Source organism: Aquarana catesbeiana, linkage group LG04, assembly GCF_042186555.1.
Source record: "Aquarana catesbeiana isolate 2022-GZ linkage group LG04, ASM4218655v1, whole genome shotgun sequence".
NCBI lineage: Eukaryota > Metazoa > Chordata > Amphibia > Anura > Ranidae > Aquarana > Aquarana catesbeiana.
The window spans coordinates 42,877,878-42,903,869 of record NC_133327.1 but is presented as its reverse complement, the minus strand read 5'-3'; the positions used below and the strand labels follow the sequence as shown (position 1 = coordinate 42,903,869).

Genomic DNA, 25,992 nt, shown 5'->3' with positions numbered 1-25,992 from the left:
TGAAGGCTGGTCTTGGTCTAGGTTCCTGTATCTATTACAGTATGATTAACTTAGATGAACTCTGCCACATTGATTACAGAGTTCATTTACATTTTCACCTTGTCTAACAAGGGAATTAGATGTCATAATCAGCTTTTGTTGCTCTCACTTGGATGGTTTCACCTTTACTTATATCTTCATAGTTATAATAATATCTTCTCACAGAACAAAAAGCACACTTCTTTCCTCTGACACCTGAGACGTAATACATATTGCAGCACTATGATAAGAATGTGAGGAGCAATAGTAATATTTTATTACTCGGTTGACTCATAGTTTACATACAGCACGTTTTGCTTTCAATCATACCATGATGTCACTGAAATTCTAAGAATGATAGATAAAAATGTAAAGGTGGTGCACTACTGTTGGTATCGCCACACGTGTCTGTCAGCTTATGGCCTGTGTTGGGATGGTCATAAATTTTGGTTTAATAATAAGAAACTACAAACTGCTGCACATGCTTAGTTAATATTATGGACACTGATGGAGAGTAGATCTGCAAAAAGAAGCACAGCGACAATACAGATTGCAAGGAAGTTAAGAGGAACAGGATTCCTTTGTGGCTTCCTGAGTCCTTGGGGCAGCAATCCAATTGGATGATGGCTGCCCATGTGACTCTGGTGGCAATCTTAGGTGTAGCAGAGTCTACATAAGGCCCTTCCCCCTGAGTTTGGTGTGCTTTATAACTATAAACTGCTAAGTACCTTTTCTCATCAGCAGTATATAGCAGTCATGTGACTTCTATCAGGGTCTGGTTAAAGCTTGTAGGAGGAGTTTTAATTCTCCCCGATTGTCCTATGAGGCTGCAGGAGCCTCTGACCCTCTGTCTGGACTGTGCTGATTGGCCCTGTGCTGATCACATGCACCCTCCCAAGAAAAAAACACTCTTTAGCAATACACATCAAATTGAGTGTGTGCAGCTTGTCCCCTAGTCTCTGTTCTATCAGGAGATATCAGTAAAGGAATATGGAGACATAACTGGAAATGTGTGGCACCAGATCCAAATAGATACAAGAGAAAAGGGAATAAAATTGGTATAGGACTTTAAAGGTTGCCACTATAATCCCAGGTGGAAAAGAAAGTGCTCATATATGTATAAAATGTAAAGTTTATTGTAACAAATATAAAAAAAATCATAAAAGACATTTTGAAAATTGTGCATTCTACAAAAATATTCCACTCTCCCATGTGTCAAGAATAAGATTGTACAGAGAAACCTATTCAAAGTGGCCCATAAATTGATAACTTATTGGATAAAAAAATGAGTATACAATAGTCTTCCATATGCAGGGCCACAGACGGAATCACTGTACTAACACCAATGGATCATTACGCGTTTCGGCAACAGCTTCTTCAGGGGTCCCATTGATACAGGGTCAGAATAGGAGGCATGGAGTGCTCAATCCACAGCGTGGGAAGGGAGGATAGGAACGTGCAGCCAGCTCTTAAAGGGGTGTATTACAATGCAGCTAAAAAACAAGGGCTCACTCAGGGTCTAACCCAGGGTTAGGCAACCTTGGCACTCCAGCTGTGGTGAAACTACAACTCCCATCATACCTCTGCCTCTAGTAGTCATGCCTGTGATTGTCAGGGTCTTGCAATATCTCATGGGACTTGTAGTTTCAAAACAGCTGGAAGGCCGAGATTGCCTACCCCTGGTCTAACCTATACTTGTAAATATGAATGCCAAATGGGCTTCAAACTTTTTAGTTGGAAAACAGCCAAAGTGTGCCACAAGAATAGGTAATTCCTTGTTTTAATAAAAAAGTAAAAAATTTTCGCTCCCTTGTGAAAAAATAATAGGTAAAAAATTATGTGAAAAGAAAAAAATATGTGTGAACAACAGCAGCACTGACAATATTGTACACAGCAACAAACCAAAATTTAAATAAAAATGTGTTGCGCTGTTATATCTTTATGCATGAATCACTATCAATGACTTATTAAGTGACAACATCAGTAAAAAAAACACAAATGCATAAAACAAATTATTGTCCATAGAGTCCATAGAAAGTGATTCACAATCAACTGCAGATGTCTTCCAGTTCTTAATTGGTGCAATACCCAGTGCTCCCCATAGGAAATAAGGGCAAATATATCCTCTTACCAGATTCTAAGACCTCTCCGGGTCTGTACTCGCATCAGTGAGTTTAAAACGGAAGTAAACCCATCCATAAAACAGTTTAATTTACGGCACGTGCCAGAAATATAACACTCCCATTGGTTGTGCTCTAAACCAAACTGTCAAACTGTCCAATGGCTGGTGTCATTAATGATCACATGTGCAGCATCATGGCAGTTGTAGATTAAACAGAGGCAAAAATGGCAGCTTCCTAGGTTGAAAACGATAGGGGGGTTTACTTGCACTTTCACCTCTCACTTCAGGTTTCTCAGCCGCCTTGTAGATATCGCTGATGGAATTCACCATAGCTATAAATCCTTAGAAAACCTCAGACCAGGAATGCGATATATCAATGAGAAAAGAAAAAAAACTCATTGCGCGGCATCCAAATAATTAAAAAAGGGCGGTTTATTTAAAACTACTTACAAGAGCAATGTTAAAATAGGCATTAGGAAATCGCAAAATCCATCTTACACCCTCCACGGGTGCCACAACGTCACCTCTGCTTCCTTGCCTAGCCTTGTTTCACTTGTCCTCTAAAATGTGGGACCTCTATGATTGAATTCACGCCAATCCTGGCTGCAAAGGACCTCTTCACAAAAAGAAAAAAGATGTCAGCACGGTCTATCAAGAGACATATTGGGGACAGTGGAAGAAGGGGAGGATCAGAGGAGACAGGATCAAACAGCCTTTTTTACACAATGCAGGGGATTAACCCCTTAGGTTCCACAGTGAGTATAAAAAGTATGCTGTACTGCATTTACAGACTGATTTTACTGTTGTGGGTTTAGTAACACTTGAATTCTGCTATAACTATTTAAAATGGGTACTAAACAAAATACAATATATATGCTGGACACAGTGACATTTCTTACAGCCATGTGATCTGTAAACTGTCAGTGGGTCATGGATCCAGGCCATTTTGTACAAGGTGAGTTTTCCAGCCTCACCAAATCGCACAGGAATAAGCTCTCTGCCTTTTTGTATCTATTACATCGTTCTTGGAGAAAAAAAAAAAAAAAAACGTGTACACGTGTGTTCCATGTAGGTGAAAAGTCACAAAGCCTTACCTTGTCACATACTATACCTATTTTACACCCGAAAAGCTGTAATTAGTATTACTTAATCACAACAAGAAAATGTACACAATAAACATTCCACCGAAATTATGTCTACAGGGAGTCATGCATTTTTTGTAACACGACGAGGAAACATACTGTGTTCCAGGTGTTTTATCAGTTTACGTTGTTACATTGTGTCTCGAAGACTAAAAAAAAAAAAAACTAAAAAGCAAACAGGAAGTTGGGAAGGAAGTGTTCCTTGACCTGCCTTATATATACAGGTATACTGGTACAGATAGCCAACATTACTTGGAGGGCTCACTCCTATACAAACCATTGCGGAAACCAGCAACCACCTCTGAAACAAGGTAATATAACAGAAAATAACAAGCTCATTAGTAGGATATGCTCGGTAATCATGTACTGGCAAATGAATATCAATTGCATTTTTGAATGAGAATTAACTTCCTCGGGTGGTTCACTAAATGACAGACAGAAGAGTTAGCATCTTTTCTAAACTGTACTGGAAAAGAAAAAATTGGATAAGCTCCCTTAATCATTTGTCATTTTCTTTTAAAAGCCTACTACTACGAGGGGAGGCCAATAAGTTCTTACCCTCACCATGATCTAGATGTGCTAGGGATCTGAAATTTTGCAGGTTTATAGGTGGATATCTTAGTAATATGCATGCCAAGCTTTGTTTTTGTAGGTTATGGTGAATTATATTTAGAGCCAAGAGAAATGGAGTAGGTGTCATGCCGGACAAAGTTGAATATCGAGCCATGATTAATGGATGAATGTTGCATGGCGGGGGTGGGTGATGAAGCATGTTTCCATGTTTTTCTCATTTCTTTAGTCTCAGGATCATATAGATATACCCAGCTTTCATCCCTGGTCCATACACAGCTGACGTATCTTCATGGATTATTTGGGCCGATTTCCCTTAAGGAACCTAATCACGGCTCGGTATTCAACTTTCTCTGGCATGACCCCTACTCCATTTCTCTTGGCTCGAACCATAATTCACCACGACCTGTAAAGGTTTATAGAGGAATATCTTAGTAATATGCATGTCAATGTTAGTTTTTTTAGGTCGTAGTGAATTATAGTTCGAGCCAAGAGAAATGGAGTAGGTGTCATGCCGGAAAAAGTTGAATACCGAGCTGTGATTAGGTTCCTTAAGGGAAATGTGCCCAAATAATCCATGAAGATATGTCAGCTGTGTATGGACCAGGGATGAAAGCTGGATATATCTATATGATCCTGAGACTAAAGAAATAAGTAAAACATGGAAACATGCTTCATCACCCACCCCCAAAAAGGCTACGGTGCTACATTCATCCTTTAATCATGGCTCGGTATTCAACTTTGTCTGGCATGACACCTACTCCATTTCTCTTGGCTCTAATTATAATTTACAATGACCTACAAAAACAAAAAATAGCATGCATATTACTAAGATATCCACCTATAAACCTGCAAAATTTCAGATCCCTAGCACATCTAGATCATGGTGGCGGTAAGAACTTATTGGCCTCCCCTCGTAGAGCATAGATAATACATTTGCAGGTAGATGAGGTAGGCAGCAAAACTAGATCATTTAGCTGTACTACTGTTTATAACAGCATGTATATGTAATATAATAATAACAGTAATATTGATGATGATGATAACAATTTAACTAACTGATGTCACTTTCTTTTACAGAAAGAAAATGTTGCTGCTTATTTTTATGTGTTTCTTGGAGCTTCTGAATTGCCCAGTAGTACACGTATGTATAAAAAATAAAAATGATGTTCCACTTTAAGACCAGGCCTTTTTTGGAACTTGTTGTTTACAAGTTATTAGTTAGTAATTAGTATTTTTTTGCTAGGAAAATAACTTAGAAACCCCAAACATTATATATTTTTTTAACAGAGACCCTAGAGGATAAAATGGCGATTGTTGCAATATTTTATGTCACACCGCATTTGCGCAGCGTTCTTACAAACAAATTTTTTGGGGGAAAAATTCCCTTTTTTTGAATAATAAAAAAAAAACAATAAAATTAGCCCAATTTTTTTGTATAATGTGAAAGATGATGTTATGCCCAGTAAATAGATACCTAACATGTTATACTTTAAAATTGTGCACACTCGTGGAATGGCCACAAACTATGGTGCTTAAAAATCTCCATAGGCGACGCTTGAAATTTTTTTACAGGTTACGTGTTTAGAGTTACAAAGGGGGTCTAGCGCTAGAATTATTGCACTTGCTGTAATGATCGTGGCGATACCTCACATGTGTGGTTTGAACACCGTTTACATATGTGGGTGCAACTTACGTATGCGTTCACTTCTGAACGCGAGCTTGGAGGGACAGGGCGCCTTAAATTTTTTTTTCCTTATTAATTTTACTTTTTATTTTGTATTTTTACACTGTTCTTTTTAAAAAATGTGATCACTTTTATGAGGTAAAAAAGGACCACTTTTATTAGACCCAGAATCGCCCACAGTACAAGGTATGTGTGTGTGTATATATTTATATTTTTATATATATATATATATATATATATATATATATATATATATATATACTATATTACTAAAAGTATTGGGAGGCCTGCCTTTACACGCACATGAACGTTAATGGCATCCCAGTCTTAGGCTGTAGGGTTGAATATTGAGGTGACCCACCCTTAGCATCTATAAAAGCTTCAACTTTTCTGGGAAGGCTGTCCACAAAGTTTAGGAGTGTGTCTATGAGAATTTTTGACCATTCTTCCAGAGCCCATTTGTGAGATCAGTCACTGATGTGAACGAGAAGGCCTGCCTCCCTTCATATACCAAGCTCTTGAAATGTGTGCAGTCTATTTGCCTTTAGCAAAACAACCCCATTATTTTAGTGCTTAGAATGTAGAAGAGTTAGAACCCATTTTAGGCTACTGGCCTGTCTTTTTTCCTTCTGGGGAAAGCCATCTTCTTTATTTGTCCTGGTGACCACTGTCAGCAAGACTGATAGTACTGGGAAAGCATTATTTTAATAAGATTACAGCTCACTTCCTATAGTGTCTCCAGGACAGGAAGTGAAATGAACATAATAGGAGACAGCAGAAAAAAAAAATAAAACCAGAAAGTGGTTCTTGCAATTGCCTACTCTACCCAAAACTTAAAATAAAAGATTGTGGCTAGAGATACACTTTAGCTTATATTGAGAATATTGAAAAACCACCAAACAACTCAACCTCCACCAAAAGTCCAGAGTTCCTGGTACTAACAAAACTCGTAAATTATTAATCAATCTACCTCTGAAGATGCTGTCAGTAACCAAACAGCCTGTCCATTAGCCTGGGGGTTTGAAATCCCCACTCTTCGCCCGCTTTTCTGTGTGAAAACAAAGAGAAGAAGCATATGTCCTACATACAGGCTTGGTGGAAACTGAAGTCAGGACATCTGCAAAGGAAGACACAATTGAAACCAATCAGCCCCCAGAGATTAGGGTGACTGCTCATTTATGACTGCTAAAGAGCAAAAAAGAACCACTGAGCAAAAAGGTCATCCAAAGTAAAACTGGTCCTAAGATATAATTTGAATATGGAATAAATGTTTCGCTTCAGAGGACGTTCTGCTGTGTTATGGCTATTTTCACTCTGTATTGGACTAGATTGTGAAGGAGTCTTTGCTGTGCTTTGGGGTTCCTGTTCTTGATAGGACAGAGGGGTTAACATGATCATGTTTTGTTGCCCGATTTATTACTATTTTTTATTTCTAGGGTAACCCAAATACAGAGAATCATGGTCAAAATACCAACAAGGTTGTAGGGTCATATTCTGAAAATGCCCCATTTGAGGTAAGTAATTTGTCTTAAAGTGATTGTAAACCCTCACCTTGTAAAACTGAAATTAAAGACAAAACATTTGTGTATAGATATAAAAAAAACATCCCCAGAAAAAAACTGAATATCAAAAGATATTAATTAATAGACATGTGTGATTTGTTTTGTTACAAATCAAAATTCAGACAGAATTTGCATGATTTGGCATTTCGCATGCATCCGAAACTCCGAATCACAATAGTAAAAAATTTCAACGAATACAAAATAAATTATAAAAAAAAACAAATAATTAATTTCATTCGGATGACATGATGCGATAGTTTGGGACTTTTGTTAATGCTTAAAGCATCTGAAATAACATAACAAATTATCTGAATCGATTTGGATCCATTTGCTTTTATTCTAGTGAGTGTAGCATGAAACTTCTAGTAAGATTCTTTTTTTGTTGGGGTTGAACTTGAACTCATTTAATTTAATTTCTATGTGCGTAGCCCAACAAGCAAAGGCAGTTGGAAATAAGGAAATTAATTCAACGTAATAACATAACAAACAAATGCGCATTAATTCAAATTCATTTGTTTTATTCAGATGAGAGCGGCGTGGTAGGCTTTGACTCTTGGATAATCTTTTTGCATTGACATTTTTCATTATTATACATATGAAATAGAAACAAATTGTAATAAATACAGTAAGATACAAAAGTACAAAAGTAAAATAAGATGATTCCTATGTATTGTGTTTGGGTTGGTGGTGGAGCCATCGGAATCTCTGAATCATAACATAATGAATCCAGAATTTATTATGCAACTCCAGTCGATATCATCCAATGAGCTCATTCCATTTCTCTTTGTGGGTGGAAATAATTAAATAACATATTAAAATGAATATAGCTAATCTTCCAAAATACAAATCGATTCGGAACAATGAATATACAGTATACTCTCCTGAAATAACATATCGTTCCAAAAAAGAACCATTCTAACGTAACAATTATGATAAAAACAAAAAGATTTACTTAACGCATGAAATGAAACATATTTTTCTGTTGTGCACATCTCTAATAATTAATATTAAATAAAGTATGTGCAGCGCTAATAAGTGGTATATTTAGTGCCTAAACAAATAAATATGTCCAAACAGTGGAACTGAGCCACCAAATTGTGATCAAAGGTACAACATAAATAGTTATTAGTAAAAAAAAGTCTAAACGGTGAACATAAACAAATAGTCAGTCAGATAACAGCTGGGTTATCCAGTAAATCCAAAGAACTCCTCCAGGGGTAAGTATGGAGTATGAGAACATTAACCAGACATCAACCAAAAAGTATCAGCATTTAAACAGGGGGCAATACACCCAAAGTGTTTTCAGATGCTTCTCCACAGTGATATCCCTCTACCAAAACTATGCACTCACCAGAAGATGAACCAAGATGAGCCTTGTACTGCTGTTAAGTGGTATGGTGAATATGAAGTCCACTGTGTTGGTTCTGCGATCACTTCCAGTGGGTTATAAAGAAGCTCACCAATGGGAGACAGTTCTATGGCCATTTTTATGCATGTGTACATGTACCTTTCTTTTATTCAATAAATACTACACCATATGAGCACTACTTTGGCTCCTGTTGGTGAGCTTCTTTACACAGTGTATATCCCACTAGAAGTGATCGCGGAACCAACACAGCAGACTTCATATTCACCATACGACTTAACAGCAGTACAAGTCTCACCTTGGTTCATCTGCTAGTGAGTGCATAGTTTTGGTAGAGGGATATCGCTGTGGAGAAGCATCTGACAACACTTTGGGTATATTAATAATGCGCTATAAATCAACCTTCTAATAGTGCACGGTGCCTCAAAAAAATATATCCATGTGCAAATAATGATAAACCAACTATTCAACTGATGAAAAATATAAGGATTGATTTATAAAGAATGTGTTTTTTTTTTTTCCCATTCTTTCCTTGAGTACTGCGGGAACAAATACCAGGCTCACGTCCAGTCCAGCACTAATGAACAAGTAGCTGAACTTCTGATTTGACCATCTATCATTATGATCATCTATTGAAGTCTATTGAAGTCTGTTTAATTGTTTGTTTAGCAAAGACTTTGAGCTCATTAATCGGTTTTGTACTGTTTTTTATTGTGGCACATTCTTTATATATCAATCCTTATATTTTTCATCAGTTGAATAGTTGGTTTATCATTATTTGCACATGGATATATTTTTTTGAGGCACTGTGCACTATTAGAAGGTCGATTTATAGCGCATTATTTATATATATAGATATATATATATATTATATATATATATCTATATATATACGGTATATATATATATTTTTTTTTCTTTATCATTATCACTTGTGTTGTCAGCACACGTTTTATTTATTGCAGCTGTATCATTTGGTTATCTTCTAATAATTTATCACATAATTTAAATTTATATATTCACTTCAGCGCTTTAGTATTATATATATACTTAGGGTGTATTGCTCTCTGTTTTCAATGCTGATACTTGGTTGATGTTTGGTGAGTGTTCTGACACTCCATACTTACCCCTGGAGGAGTTCTTTGGATATACTGAATAACCCAGCTGTTATCTGACTGATGATTATTTGTTTATGTTCACCATTTTGGACATTTTTTTACTAATAGCTATTCATGTTGTACCTTTGATCACAATTTGGTGGTATTTGAAGGTTGAATAGTCACCTTTTTCCGTGCCAGCTGCCATACACATTTTTTCATCTAGTGCTTACTGTATTTTGGATTCTTTCTAATAATTAATATGCCAAAGCCCATTCCCCCTAAACCCTGGCCTTCTTCCAATTCCTTTACTGTGGCTGGCACAGAAGGCTGCACCACCACTAAAAATGTATGTAAACCCCAATAATAAGCTTCTCTTATTTGCTCCATTTTGGTTTGGAAATTTTACCATTAAAAACATTTTGTTATATCTGTTTGATATGGGCAAAATATACTTGAAGATCGTGTCAGAAATTCAGAGCTGTCCGGTGTTTTGTGCACATTTCCTGTGTTTTCTCAAGGAGAGCAATTTGCCCTAGGAGCATAATTAAAACTAGGAGAGCAATTAGAACTACGTTTTTTTTTCATATTGGGACAACAGAATAATTAGTGTCTGTATGTCGAAGATAGGAGACCAGGGGCATCATTTTTCATACACTAGGATCCCTTAAGCCCTGATTCACACTGGTGCGACTTTGAAATCGTGCTTCTTCAGTGCGATTTCAAAGTCACACATCAGTGCGATTTGCATTGCCGATTTCATTGCAGCTTGCAACTTCATTTAACAGAAGTCAGAAGTCAGAAGCAATGAAATCGGTAAAAAGAAGTGCAGGTAAAATCGGTAAAAAGAAGTGCAGGATGAAGTGCAGATGAAATCGGTAAAAAGAAGGGCAGGAACCTATTTATTAGGGATGCACTGATATCATTTTAATTACGAGTACGAGTACCGATACCTTTTTATTAGTACTCGCCGATACCAATTGCTGATACCTGCTGCAAGTTTTTTGTTTACGCTGTCAGCGTAAACAGCATTATTTACAAATTAAATAAATGTATTTTTTTTTTCATTTTGTGCTTTTTTCACTGTGAAATGTGTAAATATATGTTAAAGGTGTAAAAATATTAACAAACAAAGCAAACAAAAAAAAAGTTTTAATTATTAATAGTTTATAAAATAGAAGTGAACAAAACAAAATCAGCAGAAAAATAATAATTAAATGGAGAAGGAGAATAAGGAGTTAATAAGGCTGATTAGAGTAAATTAAGGGTTAATAAGGGGTTAAACAGAGGAACAATTTCATAATTTTTTCTTTTTTTTTTACTTGACAGGTTGCTTTAAACTGACTTCATCTGCAGATCAAAGTCAGCCCTTTGATCTGTAAATAAATAAACAGAAGAGTAGATAAAAAGAAACAATGTTTCTTCCTATCTTTCTGTTTCAGCAGCTGAGCAATGTTGTTGATAAACATTGCCAGTTTTTTTTTTTTTTTTCTTGACAGCTCCAATTGCCAGGACTTCATTTACACTTCAGCTACCAGCAGGGGAACCCCACTGACAGCTAAATGAGTCATCCATTGTTAAGAACGCAATGGCCCTATTCCTTAACAACTGATAATTGACAGCTTTTTTTTTTTTTTTTTTTACGTTTTAGCTGTTCGTTGGGGAACAGCTGAAAGAACCCAGCCTGAAAGTATTGGTTGCAGGTATCGAGCAATTGCACAAGTACCGATGCTCATGCAAATACCTATTCCGATACCAGTATCGCTATTGGCACAATCCTACTTTTTATTATTATTATTATTATGATTATTATACAGGATTTATATAGCGGCAATAGTTTACGCAGTGCTTTACAATATAAAGGGAGACAGTACAATTACAATACAGTTCAATGCAGAAGGAGTAGGAGGACCCTGCTCATGAAGCTTACAATCCAAAGGAGGTGGTACGAAAGGTAATAACTGCGGGGGATGATCTGATGGAGGTGACTCGGGTATAGTTCTTAGGTGGAGTTGGGGTAGTCTTCCTTGAATAAGTGAGTTTTCAAGGATCGCCTAAAGGCAGACAGGGTAGGAGCTTACCGGACATACTGGGGCAGGGAGTTCCAGATGATGGGAGAGGTTCTGGAGAAGTCTTGGAGGTGAGCATGGGAAGAGGTAACAAGGGTGCTAGAGAGCAGAAGGTCCTGGGAGGAGAGGAGAGGATGATTTAGGTGATATCTGTAGATGAGGTTGGTGATGTAGCTGGGGGCGATATTGTGGATGGTCTTATATGTTGTGGTTAGTATTTTTCATTTTATTACGGTGCGGTAGGGGAAGCCAGTGACGAGATTGACGGACGTGACATAAGTCATGGCGATGTGAACGGTTCCATTGCCAGAAATGGGTGTGTGAATTGTTATGCAATTTGGAACTGTCAAACCGCATGACAACCAGTGTGAACAGGGGCTTGAAGTGTATCTTATGTCGTGTACACACAACCGGACTTTTCAACAGCAAGTCCGGTCGTACGTCATCACGTTCGAATCAGTCGGACTTTGGTGTGATCGTGTGTAGACAAGTCCGTTGCGTCAGAACTCCTTCGGAACTCCATCGAAAGTCCGTCGAAAGTCCGCTCGTGTGTACACGGCATAACACTATTTTTTCAGTTTTGGATAAAATAGGGAAGCACTGGAGCCTTTTATTGGGTTATAGGTCCCAGATAGGACGATTCACCCTCTCAAATTTATTGGTGACCATTCGAGACTGGAAGTGGGACAAATCCAAAATGCTGGATTGTCACCAGAACAGTAATAAAGGGCACATTCTCCAATTAGGACACTTGTTTGGGTGACAACAGACCAACAGAGGTTTTTCTTTACTTCAGAGATATTTTCCCCACTTCCTATTGTGTCTCTGAGATGGTAAGTAAGGGATATTCTCCCCAGGGGGTCACAGACAGCAATAAAAAAAATAACAAGGGTTTTAACTGTTGTAATAAAAACACTAACACAACAACAAATATTCTATACATATAATTTAACATGATTCAGTACCTAAGCAATATTTTTGCATACACTTTTTACCAGCAAATAATTTTTCAATTGTAATTTACACTTATTATTGACTTTTTAGTCAATAATGGGTGTTAATTACCAGCGAAAATTCATTTTCACAGATACTAAACAGCTTGATATTGTATCAAGGTTTAACAAATCAGGCTTACTGTACGTAATCTCCATGTCATCCATGCATTTATTGTAACCTTGGTTGTTCACAGTTTTCAGACAGCTCTGCGGCATTTTTGCCACCTAGTGAGGAAGAATATAACAATGCAAAACACAATAAAACTGTAAAGAAAAGGTCAGCTGGAAGACAAGTGAATCTGCCTGCAGACATTGTGAAGAAATTGGTAAGTCAATTGTTTAAATGTAAAGGCAAATGTTTCCTATGGGGAGTCTAAAATGAATAGAATGACCTGTGGACATTATTATAGGGACCTAGAGTCATCTGGACACATCTTTAGTTATTGGTTATTATTTGGAGTCAGAAAAGAAAATGTTTTAGTATATGGAGAGTATGGATGAGCCAAAATGCCCTGGGTTCAGTTCAGGGAACTTCAGATACTGAACCCAACCCTATTGAAATCAATGGGAACTTAAATTAATACTAAAGGTATGTTTTTTTTTTTTTAAATAACATTTTTTTTAATAACAAACATGTTACTCTTACCTGCTGGTTTTGCACAGAGCAGCCCCAATCCTCCTCTTCTCAGGTTCCCCGCTGGCATTCCTGGCTCCTCCCCCCCACCAACATTCCTGGCTCCCCCCCCCACTAACATTCCTGGCTCCTCCCCCCTGCTGAGTGCCCCATAGCAATGCAAAATGTGGACAAGGTATGGTGAGAAATACTCCTGCGCTAGTGAGGCCGTTTGTTGTAAGAGAAGGGTAGTTTTTGTAAAAAGTGGGAGGACCGGAGGAGAGGACAGAGCGTGTCCCGCTGCCTAAACTGACCAGGGGTGGTCTGGAAAAGACTGTTTAGTAGGAGGTGGATGGAGGGCGCGTGATCAGACGCTCAGATCAAGGCAGGTTAGGTTTAATCATGTGTATGGAATACAAACATATAAAAATTAAATCATACAATTACTACGTTGCATAAAAACGGGTAACAAAATAAGCACTAAAAAGTTAAAATTGGGGTATGCCCATGTTGAGGCAGGTAATTAAAAAAGGCTGACGCGTTTCGAGGGTAACCTCAGAGCCAGGAGAACAGGATCACAGTCTGTATGGGCCGGTAGGCCGACATGTGTACATGGGAAGGGGTGGCTAGTTGGAGGGTATGTCCTGTAACGGATATTTAGTTATTCTAAGTTCCATGCCAGTCCCCGTCCAGACGTTCTATGAATGTATTAGATATGTATATTTTCCTTTTCGGTGGTGCTTGGCTGTTGGATATGCCTGTCTCCAGTAGGTATGGAGGAGCAGCTGCAGTCTGTATACGTCCTTAGGGGTGGGAAGCCGTTTGATCCTGGAAGTTGGAAGGGGGAGGAGGTGTCCTTTAACCGCTAGCCCACCGCCCACCGTCAAATGACGTCCTGGGCTTTGGGCGGGTATATCTGAATGATGCCTGTAGTTACAGACTTCATTCAGATATTGCCGGTTTCAGCCGGCGAATCTCTACACCATAGGAACGATCATAGCGGCCGTTCCGCCGCTTGATCGTTCCTATGGGAGGCGAGAGGGGACGTCCCCCCCCTCCCGCCGCCCTCCGGTGCTTCTACCGACTCAACTCAGCGATCGGTGAGTCGGATAGCGGATCCGCCGGCGCCGGATGTAGATCATAGAGATTTCCGGCGGACCAGATGGTCCCCGGAGTCTCTATGATCGTCGGAGGCCGGGCGCGATGTTATGACGTCACGCCCGGCCTCTCCATTCAAAAAAACGGCGCCGCTTCGGCCTGGAAGCGGCGATCGTTTTATTTATTTTTTTTATTTCAGGCTTCCCAGCCTAGTGGTGAGATATGGGGTCTTATTGACCCCATATCTCACTATTAAGAGCACCTGACATGTCATATTGCTATTACAAGGGATGTTTACATTCCTTGTAATAGGAATAAAAGTGATCAGTTTTTTTTTTTTTGCAAAAAAGTGTCAAAATAAAAAAAAATAAAATATAATTAACAATAAAAAAAAAAAAAAAAATTTTTAAAGCGCCGCTGTCCCCGTGTGCTCGCACGTAGAAGCGAACGCATACGTAAGTCCCGCCCACATATGAAAACGGTGTTCAAACCATACATGTGAGGTATCGCCACGAACGTTGGAGCGAGAGCAATAATTTTGGCCCTAGACCTCCTCTGTAACTCAAAACATGTAACCAGTAAAAAAATTTAAAGCGTCGCCTATGGGGATTTTTAAGTACCGAACATTGGCGCCATTCCACGAGCGTGTGCAATTTTGAAGCGTGACATGTTAGGTATCTATTTACTCGGCGTAACTTCATCTTTCACAAAATGCAAAAACATTGGGCTAACTTTACTGTTTTGTTTTTTTTTTAAACACAAAACAGTTTTTTTCCCAAAAAAAACGCGTTCGAAAAATTCCTGCGCAAATACTGTGTGAGATAAAAAGTTGCAACAACCGCCATTGTATTCTCTAGGGTCTTTGCTAAAAAAACATATATAATGTTTGGGGGTTCTATGTAATTTTCTAGCAAAAAAATGATGATTTTTACATGTAGGAGCAAAGTGTCAGAATTGGCCTGGTATTGAGGTGGTTAAGGTAGCTGGAGCCGTGGATGCCTGAAAGTGGTGTATCTTTCTGCCTGGGATAGGCAAGTATTTTTATGCAACATAGTAATTGTATGATTTAATTTTTATATGTTTGTATTCCATATACATGATTAAACCTAACCTGTCTTGATGTGAGCGTCTGATCACGCGCCCTCCATCCACCTCCTACTAAACAGTGCCCCATAGCAAGCCACTTGCTATAGGGAACTCATGTGTGCTCACTCCTGAGCCTCATTCTGTTTGTTCATAAAACACAAAGGGGTTGATTTACTAAAACTGGAGCACACAGAATCTGGGACAGCTCTGTATAGAAACCAATCAGCTTCCAGGGTTTATTGTCAAAGTTTAATTGAACAAGCTGAAGTTAGAAGCTGATTGGCTCCCATGCACAGCTGCACAAGATACTGTGTGCCCTACTTTTAGTTAATGTCCCCCAAAGAGCGGGGCTCGGCCCCAACTCCGCTCCTTCCTCACTGGCTGTGAGTGACAGCAGTGGGACCCATTGGTCAAAGACACTTCTGCTGTCTTTGAGCCAATGAGGATGTAGAGCTGAATCGAGAGCGGGCTCAGGTAAGTACAGTGGAACCTCGGATTACGAGCATGATCCGTTCCAGGAAAATGCTCGGAATCCAAAGTACTCGCATATCAAAGCGAGTTTCCCCACTGAAGTCAATGGAAACTAAAATAATTTGTTCTGCATTGACTTCAATGGCATGCAATACTGCATGCGGCCAGAGGTGGGGGGGCGCCGGAGAGCCTCGGAAACGGCCGGAAAGGCACACCTCGGCTGACCTTGGCAAACCTCGGAAAGACTCCTTTCCCGAGGTTTGTTGAGGTCAGCCGAGCTGTCCTCGGGCCTTTCTGTGCGTTTCCGAACGGCGCTTGGTACCTGCGCCCCCCACCTCAGGCCAAACGCGGTACTGCACACGCTTTGGCCTGAATCGTGCTTGTTTTATAAGACAACACTCGCAAAAGGAGTTACGATTTTTAAAAATACAGTGCTCATATTGCGAAACGCTCGTATTGCGAAACGCTCGTTAACCACGTTACTCGCAATCCGAGGTTCCACTGTATTAGAAGGGGAGCTACACCCTGAAAGGTTTTTTTATAACTTAATGCATAGAATGAAGGTAAAAAATATTCAGTCTTTAGAATCACCTTAATCTGTCAAATAAAAGATACCCATTTTCTGGGCTAATAGGCAGGGGGTTGTCAAAAAAATAGCACAGATGGGGGAGTGGGCACTTCCCTGGGCAACAATGGGCACCAATGCAAAAAATAATTATAAAAAAAAATTAAAATAATTATTCCAAAAGCTGGTGCAGCCAAGGAGCTCCCCTGCACCTTCCCCTGCCTTCTCCCATCCCCGCCAGACAGCCGGGCCCTTCTGCCTCACTCAAGTATAAGCCGAGGGGGGCTTTTTCAGCATAACAAAAAAACTCGGCTTATACACAAGTATATACACAAATATATACGGTATCTATAATCAACTGCCTGTGACCTGCTTTCTGTGTACTTTTACAGAGTGGTAGCATGCTAACTTATAAAACAACCCATTAGTTTTAAATAGAAATGAAAGGCAAAACATTTTTGTATAGATATAAAAAAAAACATTGTACATACCTTTTCCCCCCCTTTTTTTATAAATAATTACATTCCCTCGGTTCTCAGCTGCATAAGAGCTAGGGAGGAGAAACAGCAGCACACTGATCTTCCCAGTGAATGAGGGCATATCAGAACAAGCTAGAGAACTGACCATGGTGTTTTCTCCTGCTTAGTGTGGTCAGTTTTTAATAGGAAAGAAGAGGAGCTGGCAGGAACACCTGGGATTTCACATAAAGGAAGTAATACAAAGAGAACAGGATACTTTCTCATACAAGTACATGATACAGCATGCACATATCAGGAATTAAGTGTTGGGGTAACAAATGCTTTAAGTTTCACAGGTGTGAGTAACCTTCAAACTTTAACCAGGTGGGGACCAAGCAGTTTGAGGAGTCATGGCAGAGAACAGAGGACCCATCAATACCAAGCGGCTCCTTCGGGGGTAGTGCTACATAACGTTTCAATTTTAAAGCATCATTAAACCCAGACTATAAAAAACGCTCATTACATGCTATACAGAGTGTTCATACTCACAGAGCCACTAAGGCATTTGTTTTGTGTAAAGGAAAATATACCTGATTGATCCTGCCTTCAGCTGTCCCTCGCATCTTCTCTGTGTCCCCAGATTGAGATTGTGTAGACCAGCTGGTGTCTTCTACAGAGCATGCTCCAGTTTCAGTTCCCTTCTAAGCTGTTCATTTTCTCCTTTTTCCTATCTGTGCAGCCCATGTGACTATATATTAGTCACACAAGTGGATGTATACACAGTGGTATATGAAACTCTCCTCCCTCCTCCACCTATTGCTAAACAATCTGAGAGGGGATATAGTATGCTGATTGATTGCATGCATTAAGAAACTCACAAAAACACTATGCTTTAAAAATATTTAATGTAATTGCTAATACCTGTAAAGTAAAAAAAAATTAACTTTGGATGCAGATACCGTCTGAAGAAAATGAAAGCTAGTGTCAGTCAACTCTCAGACACTGCCTTCACCATATTAACCACTTGCCGACTGAGCTCTTGAACACCCCTCCTGCCCAGGCCAATTTTCAGCTTTCTGTGCTGTCGCACTTTGAATGACAATTGCGCTGTAATGTAACACTGTACCTAAATTAAATTTTTATCATTTTTTTCACAAAAATAGAGCTGTCTTTCGGTGATATTTATTCACTGCTGGGTTTTTTATTTTTTGCTAGAAAAACGAAAAAGGACTGAAAATTTTGAAGAAAAAAAAAAAAAAAGTTTCATAGTTTGTTATAAAATTTTGAAAACAGGTAATTTTTCTCCTTCATTAATGTGCGCTGATGAGGCAGCACTGATGGGCACTGATAGGCAGCACTGATAAGGCGGCACTGATGAGTACTGATAGGTAGCACTGAAGGGCACTGACAGGCGGCACTGATGGGTGGCACTGATGGGCACTGTTAGGTGACACTGATAGGCAGCACTGATCGGTGGCACTGATGATGAGGCACTGATGGGCATTGATTTGCAGCACTGGTGGGCATTGATAGGTGGCACTGGTGGGCAAAGGTAGGTGTCACTTTGGGCACTGGTAGGTGGCACTGGTGGGTACTGATAGGTGGCACTGGTGGAAACTGGCAGGTGGCACTGGTGGGCACAGACAAGGCAGCTGCAACTCTCTGTGTGAGGGACCGATGTCCCTCTGACAGAACCCGGTGATCGGCTTTTTTCCCCCTCACACTGTCAGCTTGATCGGGGAAAAAAAATTATTATCGATCTTCTGTTTACATCACGTGATCAGCTATCATTGGCTGACAGCTGATCACATGGTAAGGGGCCGGGATCGCGGCGTGTTCTGTGATCAACCGAGTCGCATTGACTTGGTGATCACAGAGCGTGCTGCACGCACCCCGCAGGGATGTGCTGACAGCGCATGCTCAGGAGGACGTCTATTGATAGCCTCCCGGCAATTAAGGCCCATGCTGTAGCCGCCATTCGGCTATAGTGCGGCCGGGAGGTGGTTAATGCCCAAAAAATACACATTTGATGTTCAATTAAGATTTTATTGGTTGAACTAGATGGACTAGTGTCTTTTTTTCAGCCATACTAACCATGTAAAGATTTATTGGGAGCTAAAACAGTTATTTGATATTTAAAATCGAATTTGATATCCTCTTCTGAAACAGTTTTTTTTGTTTTTTTTAGTCACGTGACTGGCACAGCACTAATCAGAGCTGGCTAGACACAGACTCATACCATAGAGAGCATACACCAGCAGACGTATGCCCTGTACACACGGTCGGACATTGATCGAACATTCCGACAACAAAATCCTAGGATTTTTTCTGACGGATGTTGGCTCAAACTTGTCTTGCATACACACGGTCACACAAAGTTGTCGGAAAATCCGATCATTCTGAACGAGGTGACGTAAAACACGTACGTCGGGACTATAAACGGGGCAGTAGCCAATAGCTTTCACCTCTTTATTTATTCTGAGCATGCGTGGCACTTTGTGCGTCGGATTTGTGTACGCACGATCGGAATTTCCGACAACAGATTTTGTTGTCGGAAAATTTTATAGCCTGCTCTCAAACTTTGTGTGTCGGAAAATCCGATGGAAAATGTGTGATGGAGCCTACACACTGTCGGAATTTCCGACAACAAGGTCCTATCACACATTTTCCGTCGGAAAATCCGACCGTGTGTACGGGGCATAATAGAAGCCCCTCCCAAAGATCTTTCCCTGCAGATTCCATAGAACAGGAAAAGATCATGTGACCAGACAACAGCGATGCAGGAATAGTATACTTAGAGGGTATAAAAAAACAATAAAATACAAAATCCATTGCCATGATATATATGTATTATGTGAATGAATTATGGCAATTAACACTTCTCTGTTTAGTATCATTTGAACTCGGCATTCTGTTCTACTGAATCGGACATACTTGTTTGATTAGTTTTACCCTTATCTCTACAGATAGATAAGCCAATATCGGACTTTTATTGCTCCATTGAGGCCAATCGAAAAATCATTCTTGATAGCCATAATAATTATAGATGTAATCCCAATCCAACTGCATCCAATATGGTTAAACTGGTAAGTAAGATTCAAGTAACCACATTTAATATATAATAAAGTGTACACAGGAAATGAGGAATGTTGGGTCCAACCAAACAAAGGAGTCCCCAAAATATCTAGCAGGACTGCAGGATAAACAAAAATGGTCTAAATACAAGAGGCATGTGTATTCTTACTTGAATGTCGGCAGGGGCATTGCTAGGTCTACAAAAGATCTGGGGCTAGAGCCCATAGCAGCGTAGTAAAGAAAGTCATACACTTGGGCGGGCATACACATGTATATACAGTAATATGTGTGTGTGTGTATATCCCCAGAGAGCCCCCCCCTTACATCAGGGTCCCCAGAGAGCCCCCCCTTACATCAGGGTCCCCAGAGAGCCCCCCCCTTACATCAGGGTCCCCAGAGAGCCTCCCTTACATCGGGGTCCCTAGAAAGCCCACACTTACATCAGGGTCTCCAGAGAGCACCCCCTTACATCAGGGTCCCCAGACACCCCCCTTAAATCAGGGTCCCCAGAGAACCTCCCCTTAAAACCAGGGTCCCCAAAGAGCCCCTCCTTGCATCAGGGTCCCCAGAGAGCCCCCCACTTCAGGGTCCCCAAAAAGCCTCCCCTCCCCTTGGGAACCCCTGCAGAGACTCTGGGCTGTGGGCCCCAGATTTGGGGCTGTGGCCCCAAAAGCCACCCCCTAGTGACGCCACTGAATCTCGGTATGCTTTGGGAATGTTTTCCACAGCTGGGCAGCAATCTAGTGTGAAACTTTGTATTTGTGCAGGAGCTTCCTGTATTAAAGACCGCTCACTGCTGCTTTCTCTTCTTGTGAAGTGTGGCTGGTCTTGTTTCCGCCCCCTCCTGCCTGTAGTGGGTGGAGCTGCTAAGCCCTTCCCAGAACTCTGCTCAGGCTATTTGCAGCACAGTGACGATGTAACAACTACTCTGAAACATAGTAATAGTTCCTTTCTTCCCGGTGACGTCATTGCGTAGAGACGGCACGCATGCTCTGAAACATGTAGTTTCTTTCTTCCCGGTGACGTCATTGCGTAGACGCTGCAAACCACGCTGCACTCTAGCGCCATTTTGGTACCACCCTTGACAGCTTCCCTGTGTCTCCATCCCTGTGGCTGTGAACCCTGGCGGCTCAACAGCCAAAGATCGGCCCAGATATCCCAGTGACTTTGTTCTATTTTGAGCCTGTTATTCACCTACAAAATGGGAATGGCCATTTGTGGCTTGCTATTTTCTTTGAAATTTTTTTTTGCTACAGTCTGCACTTAGAGGCACTCTTTTTTCTTCTTTTCTGCTATGCACGTTTCTGTACTACTATTCAAAAGTCATCATGGCTAATATCAAACTAAGGAAAACATGCGCTGCAGTTATAAATCCCAGTACTGATTTTCAAAAGTTATCTCTGCATTAGGTCTTTTCACAGTTTGCAGCAGGTCTGTAAAAGTAAAAGCAATTCATTGTAACATTTTCCAGCATGCTGATAGTATTGTATCTTTACTCCCCCAATTCCTAAAGTGAAATGGTTTTATGAAAAAATGAATTACAGGATCACTAAGTAGTGGATCTGTATGGATGATTTATGGAGACTAAGGATATTGCTTAGTGTCACTTTAATGCCCATTTGCATTATAATTCCTATGGCATCTGCTAAATGGGAAGGTGAGTGTCCATCTGCTAACAGGTTGGCTTTCTTTAAAATATGCTTCCCCTTTTAATGAGATCACATGTTTTTCCCATTCAGACTAAAAGGTTGCATTATCTGCTGTTACTGTAAAGAAGCCCTTATCAAAGAACTACTGGTGATGGTAACTTAACTATTAATTATTAAAAATATTGCAAATTAACATCTGCCTTTTTAGACATGGAATGATGATGCTGCAAAAAGTGCACTCGCTTGGGCCCAGAAATGCATACAAGGACACAGCCCTACCCCTAGGAATATACCAAGTAAGCAAATTTATATTTTATATAGAATGCCTTATAATATTATGCTCATATGAAAATTTGCATGTATACACACATAAAAGTAGCTTGACATTTAAAATGCCCCTCTAGATTTATGCTATCTATAGACAGACAGATATTATTAAAAAAATTATGAGCTGCATCTTGTGTAACACCAGTCCCCACCACTAACCTCTGCAGAGAGACCACTGCTTCCACACAAAGAAGCAGTGGTGCAGCAGGCTGGCAAGGGACATGCATTTCTACTCTGTGGCTGTGGTCAGTTTAGCTGATTTCTGGACTGCTTTAAACTGTATAACTTCAGTAAAGCTGCAGTGAGGCCTAGATGCAGGTAAAGCTCTGCTTTCGGGGTGACATGAATGGGACAATGAATGTAAGGCACTGAAGGGTTAAGATGGTGTAATGCGGCAACAAAAAGCAACGTCTAAAAATGCACCTATATAAACTCATTCATGATGTCCATACCATAGAGTACCCTACAGCAAGAGTCTCCAAATTTTCTAAACAAATGGCCAGTTTACTGTCCCCCCCCCCCCTTTCTTTCCCATCCCATAATCCCACCCTCCCTGTACCTCATTGCATGATATCCCATGATCTGCAACTTGTTCTGGTCCTACAGGAGCACCATAAAGACATTAAACACTTACCATCTCAAGACAACTTTTGCTCTCCTGTAACCTGTGTCAACTGATAGTGGGCTATTGCCCACTAGCACCCGATGGGGGGGAGCTGCTCCAGGCTAGGGAAGGATCCCGACAACATTGCCAGGATACACCCGGCTGCTTATTTGACAGCTGGCCTCTCTATGGATGGTTTAAAGCCGGAGCCAGCTACTCCCACACCCTCCCCAGCCTGGAGCTCCAGCGAGAGCAGAGACCAGTGACTGACAGTCTCTGCTCCCAGCAAACCAAGATCTGGGCAATCAGTGGTCATGTGATTGCTCAGTTCTCAGTCTCAGAGCCCACATGTGACAGCTTTAGCATTGAAGTGGGTATGTAGGTTTATTTTTTTCATAAACTCATACTTCTCCTTTAATTTTGCCATGTGAAGAGACTGGGAATAGTTGTAACCCCCTCCTTTCTTATTTACAGGGTAAACAAGGGAATGTTCCATAGTATCTGGCTGCGATGATGGGGGTTGCAGTGGCTAGTTGAAAAAATGTAGATCCCATAGCAGGGGGGGGTTAGGGGATATTGGTGCTCCTAGCCTAATGGAGGAAACATTTTTTGAAGTATTGTATAATAATTTGTACAAATTTTTGCACTTTTTATATTGTATTTTCTAAATATGTAATCATGTGCTATGGTTTCATAAAGGGATATAGTGTCTTTATTGAACCTTACTAACGATGTACTATGTACTATAAAATAAAAGGAATCTTAAATAAAAAGAAAAAAAAATCTATAAAAGAGAAGTGTTGTGCAAGGAAAAGACTCAACAATTTGCTGATGTCGGTCAGGTTGAGGTTGGAGATGAAAAGTGGTTTGAGTAGGTTGGTAGGACCATTCATCTTGAGAGGTGTGGGGGCAGGAAGTAGTTGTGACCCCCTCCCTTCCTATATATAGGGTAAAAGAGGGGTGATTTTCCATGGCAGCTGGCTGTATGGGGAAATGGGGATTGCAATGACTAGTTGCAAAAATGTCGATCCCGTCGCAGATGGGTTCGGGGATCCCTATAGTGGTGCCCTAGGCTAACAGAGATTGGTAGCATGCATTAAGGTTATGAACCTTCAAGCCAGAGGGGAGGGCTCCTATTGGTTATGGTAAACTGACATCCTCAAAAGACCACCTACAGGAGATTGGGACAACTTTTTTATAGGCATTGTTTTATTTGTTACTTAAGGTATGTTGCTTATTTGTAATTTGTTGAAATAGGTGGATTTTTCAAAAATGGGGCTGCTGTGCCCATCTAAAGTATAATTAAAGGCAAAACTTTTTTTTTAGCTTTGGATAGAGGGGAGATGGATTAGAAGGCCTGTCGGTTTTTATTGCTGTCTGTGTCGCCGTTTGGGAGATTGTCCTGTTTACCATTATTATTGAAAGTGAAAGTAAAAGACATTTTGGGTTGTTCCTAGAAAAGTAATAGAGGTGAAATCTTCCAATGGGGACACTAGTTCTGGTGGCCTGGGGGACCCCACGGAATTTCCTCAATTTGCAGGAATTTCCTCTAGCTTCCTGTTTGGCTATGGGACACGAAGTGAAGGGAAATCTCCCCAACTGGGACACAGATGGCAAAAATAAACAGGGGTTATAATCCTCCCTTCCTCTATCCAAAATGAAGAAAAAAAGCTTTATCTATAGTTCTACTTTAGAATCCAGTCAACCAGGCATTGGGAGGTGAAGCAAAAGGCTAAGTATTCTGACTCCAACTGTTGTAAAAGTGACCTATTCCTTGCTGGGACCTCTATGCTTGGCCTGCATAAGCCAATATATACTCACCGCGGACAATCTTTATCAAATATCTGAACTCACCAAACACCATCTTCATCAGCATGGATCTTTATTGAAAGCAGCACAAGGTATAGCAGACAACAAGATGTGGCAGATGAATGAAAAGACAGTATTTGCAGGTCAAAACACGGTAATGTGTTCCCAGATGTGCAAATCCACTTTGCACTACAAGTGCACTTGGAAGTGCAGTCACTGTGGATCTGAGGGGAAGATCTGAAATGAGAGGAAGCTCTGCTGATTTTATCATCCAATCATGTGCAAGCTAAAATGCTGTTTTTTATTTTCCTTGCATGTTCCCCTCAGATCTACAGTGACTGCACTTCCAAGTGCACTTCCAAGTGCACTTTCAGTGCACTTGTAGTGCAAAGTGGATTTGCCTTTAGTAAATATACCTCTTGCATGTTAGACCTAGACAAGTGGCTGTCTCTTATCCCATATGCACAATGAAGCAGGGATGTGCAGTCAGGGGAGGCGGGTGAGGCAGGGCCTCACCTACCATGAACCTAAAAAAAAGAGCTTTGAGGGTCGTAGCTCGGCGACCTGGGGTCACAGAGACCTCAAATTTGGGGGGTATGTAGCCTAAGTCCTACCCCACCACTGGTAAATTTGGGGCTCCTGCGACCTATGGTTCCAGAGATACGAGGCTCCTTGCGCAGACTGTCAGAAGCTACATGGGTAGCCAGTTTAAATACAAGCTGGCACACTCTGCAGCAGACTGAGAGGATGAGTTCACAGTGCCTCTCCTTACTTCTTATCAGAGGCACTGAGCTCAAAGGACAGCTTGGAGCCTTGGACCAATGGTACAGTACCATTGGCCCAAGCTGTCCAATAAAAATGCTGCAGTGGAGGCACGCCTCTCACCGCAGTGTCATAGAAGGGGCATGTGTCTAAAAGACAAATACTTCCTTCTAGCCCAGCCCTCTTATCTGCAAGGAAAAACATGGGTTTATGGGTATGAGATTTACCCACAATCCCATGTTTTTCCTCACACAGTTAAGAGGGAGAAACTGATTCTGTTGAAAAGGTGCTGTTATAGTCAAGCTAAATCATATATTTATATGCTATATGTTATAACATATTAATGTATTATTTATCTATTTACTGTGAAATTACTGGTTGGAAGTTATAACTTCAGACTTCCGTAATTTGTCCGTTAAGCCACCTGCTTGAGTACAGATTTATATAATATAATATATAATAATTATTTGTATATTACTTACTTATGGTAATTAACCCTTTGACACTTCTCTCCTACATGTAAAAATCATAATTTTTTTGCAATAAAATTACTCAGAACCCCCAAACATTATATATATATTTTTAGCAGACACCCTAGGGAATAAAATGTTGGTCATTGCAGCTTTTTATTTCACACGGTATTTGCACAGCAAGTTTTTTAAATGCGTTGGTTTTTCAGAAAAAAACAGTTTCATGAATAATAAAAAAAAACCCACTACACTATACTAGCCCGATTTTTTTGTATAATGTGAAAGATGATATTACGCTGAATAAATAGATACCTAACATGTCAGACTTTAAAATTGCGCACACTTGTGGAATAGAGCAAAACTTCAGTACTTATAAA

At 40.2% G+C, this 25,992-nt stretch overlaps 1 protein-coding gene across 1 annotated transcript in view; it reads left to right on the top strand.

The window, feature by feature from the left end:
• Positions 1-3,484: 3,484 nt before the first annotated feature.
• Positions 3,485-25,992, top strand: part of LOC141139204 (serotriflin-like) — a 37,656-nt gene continuing 15,148 nt past the window's right edge. The window contains exons 1-6 of the mRNA XM_073625121.1: positions 3,485-3,593; positions 4,933-4,996; positions 6,976-7,053; positions 12,823-12,954; positions 19,886-20,005; positions 21,852-21,939. Of these exons, the coding sequence (XP_073481222.1) occupies positions 4,940-4,996; positions 6,976-7,053; positions 12,823-12,954; positions 19,886-20,005; positions 21,852-21,939 (475 nt within the window). The 5' untranslated portion in view covers positions 3,485-3,593; positions 4,933-4,939. The remainder of the gene's footprint in view (positions 3,594-4,932; positions 4,997-6,975; positions 7,054-12,822; positions 12,955-19,885; positions 20,006-21,851; positions 21,940-25,992) is intronic.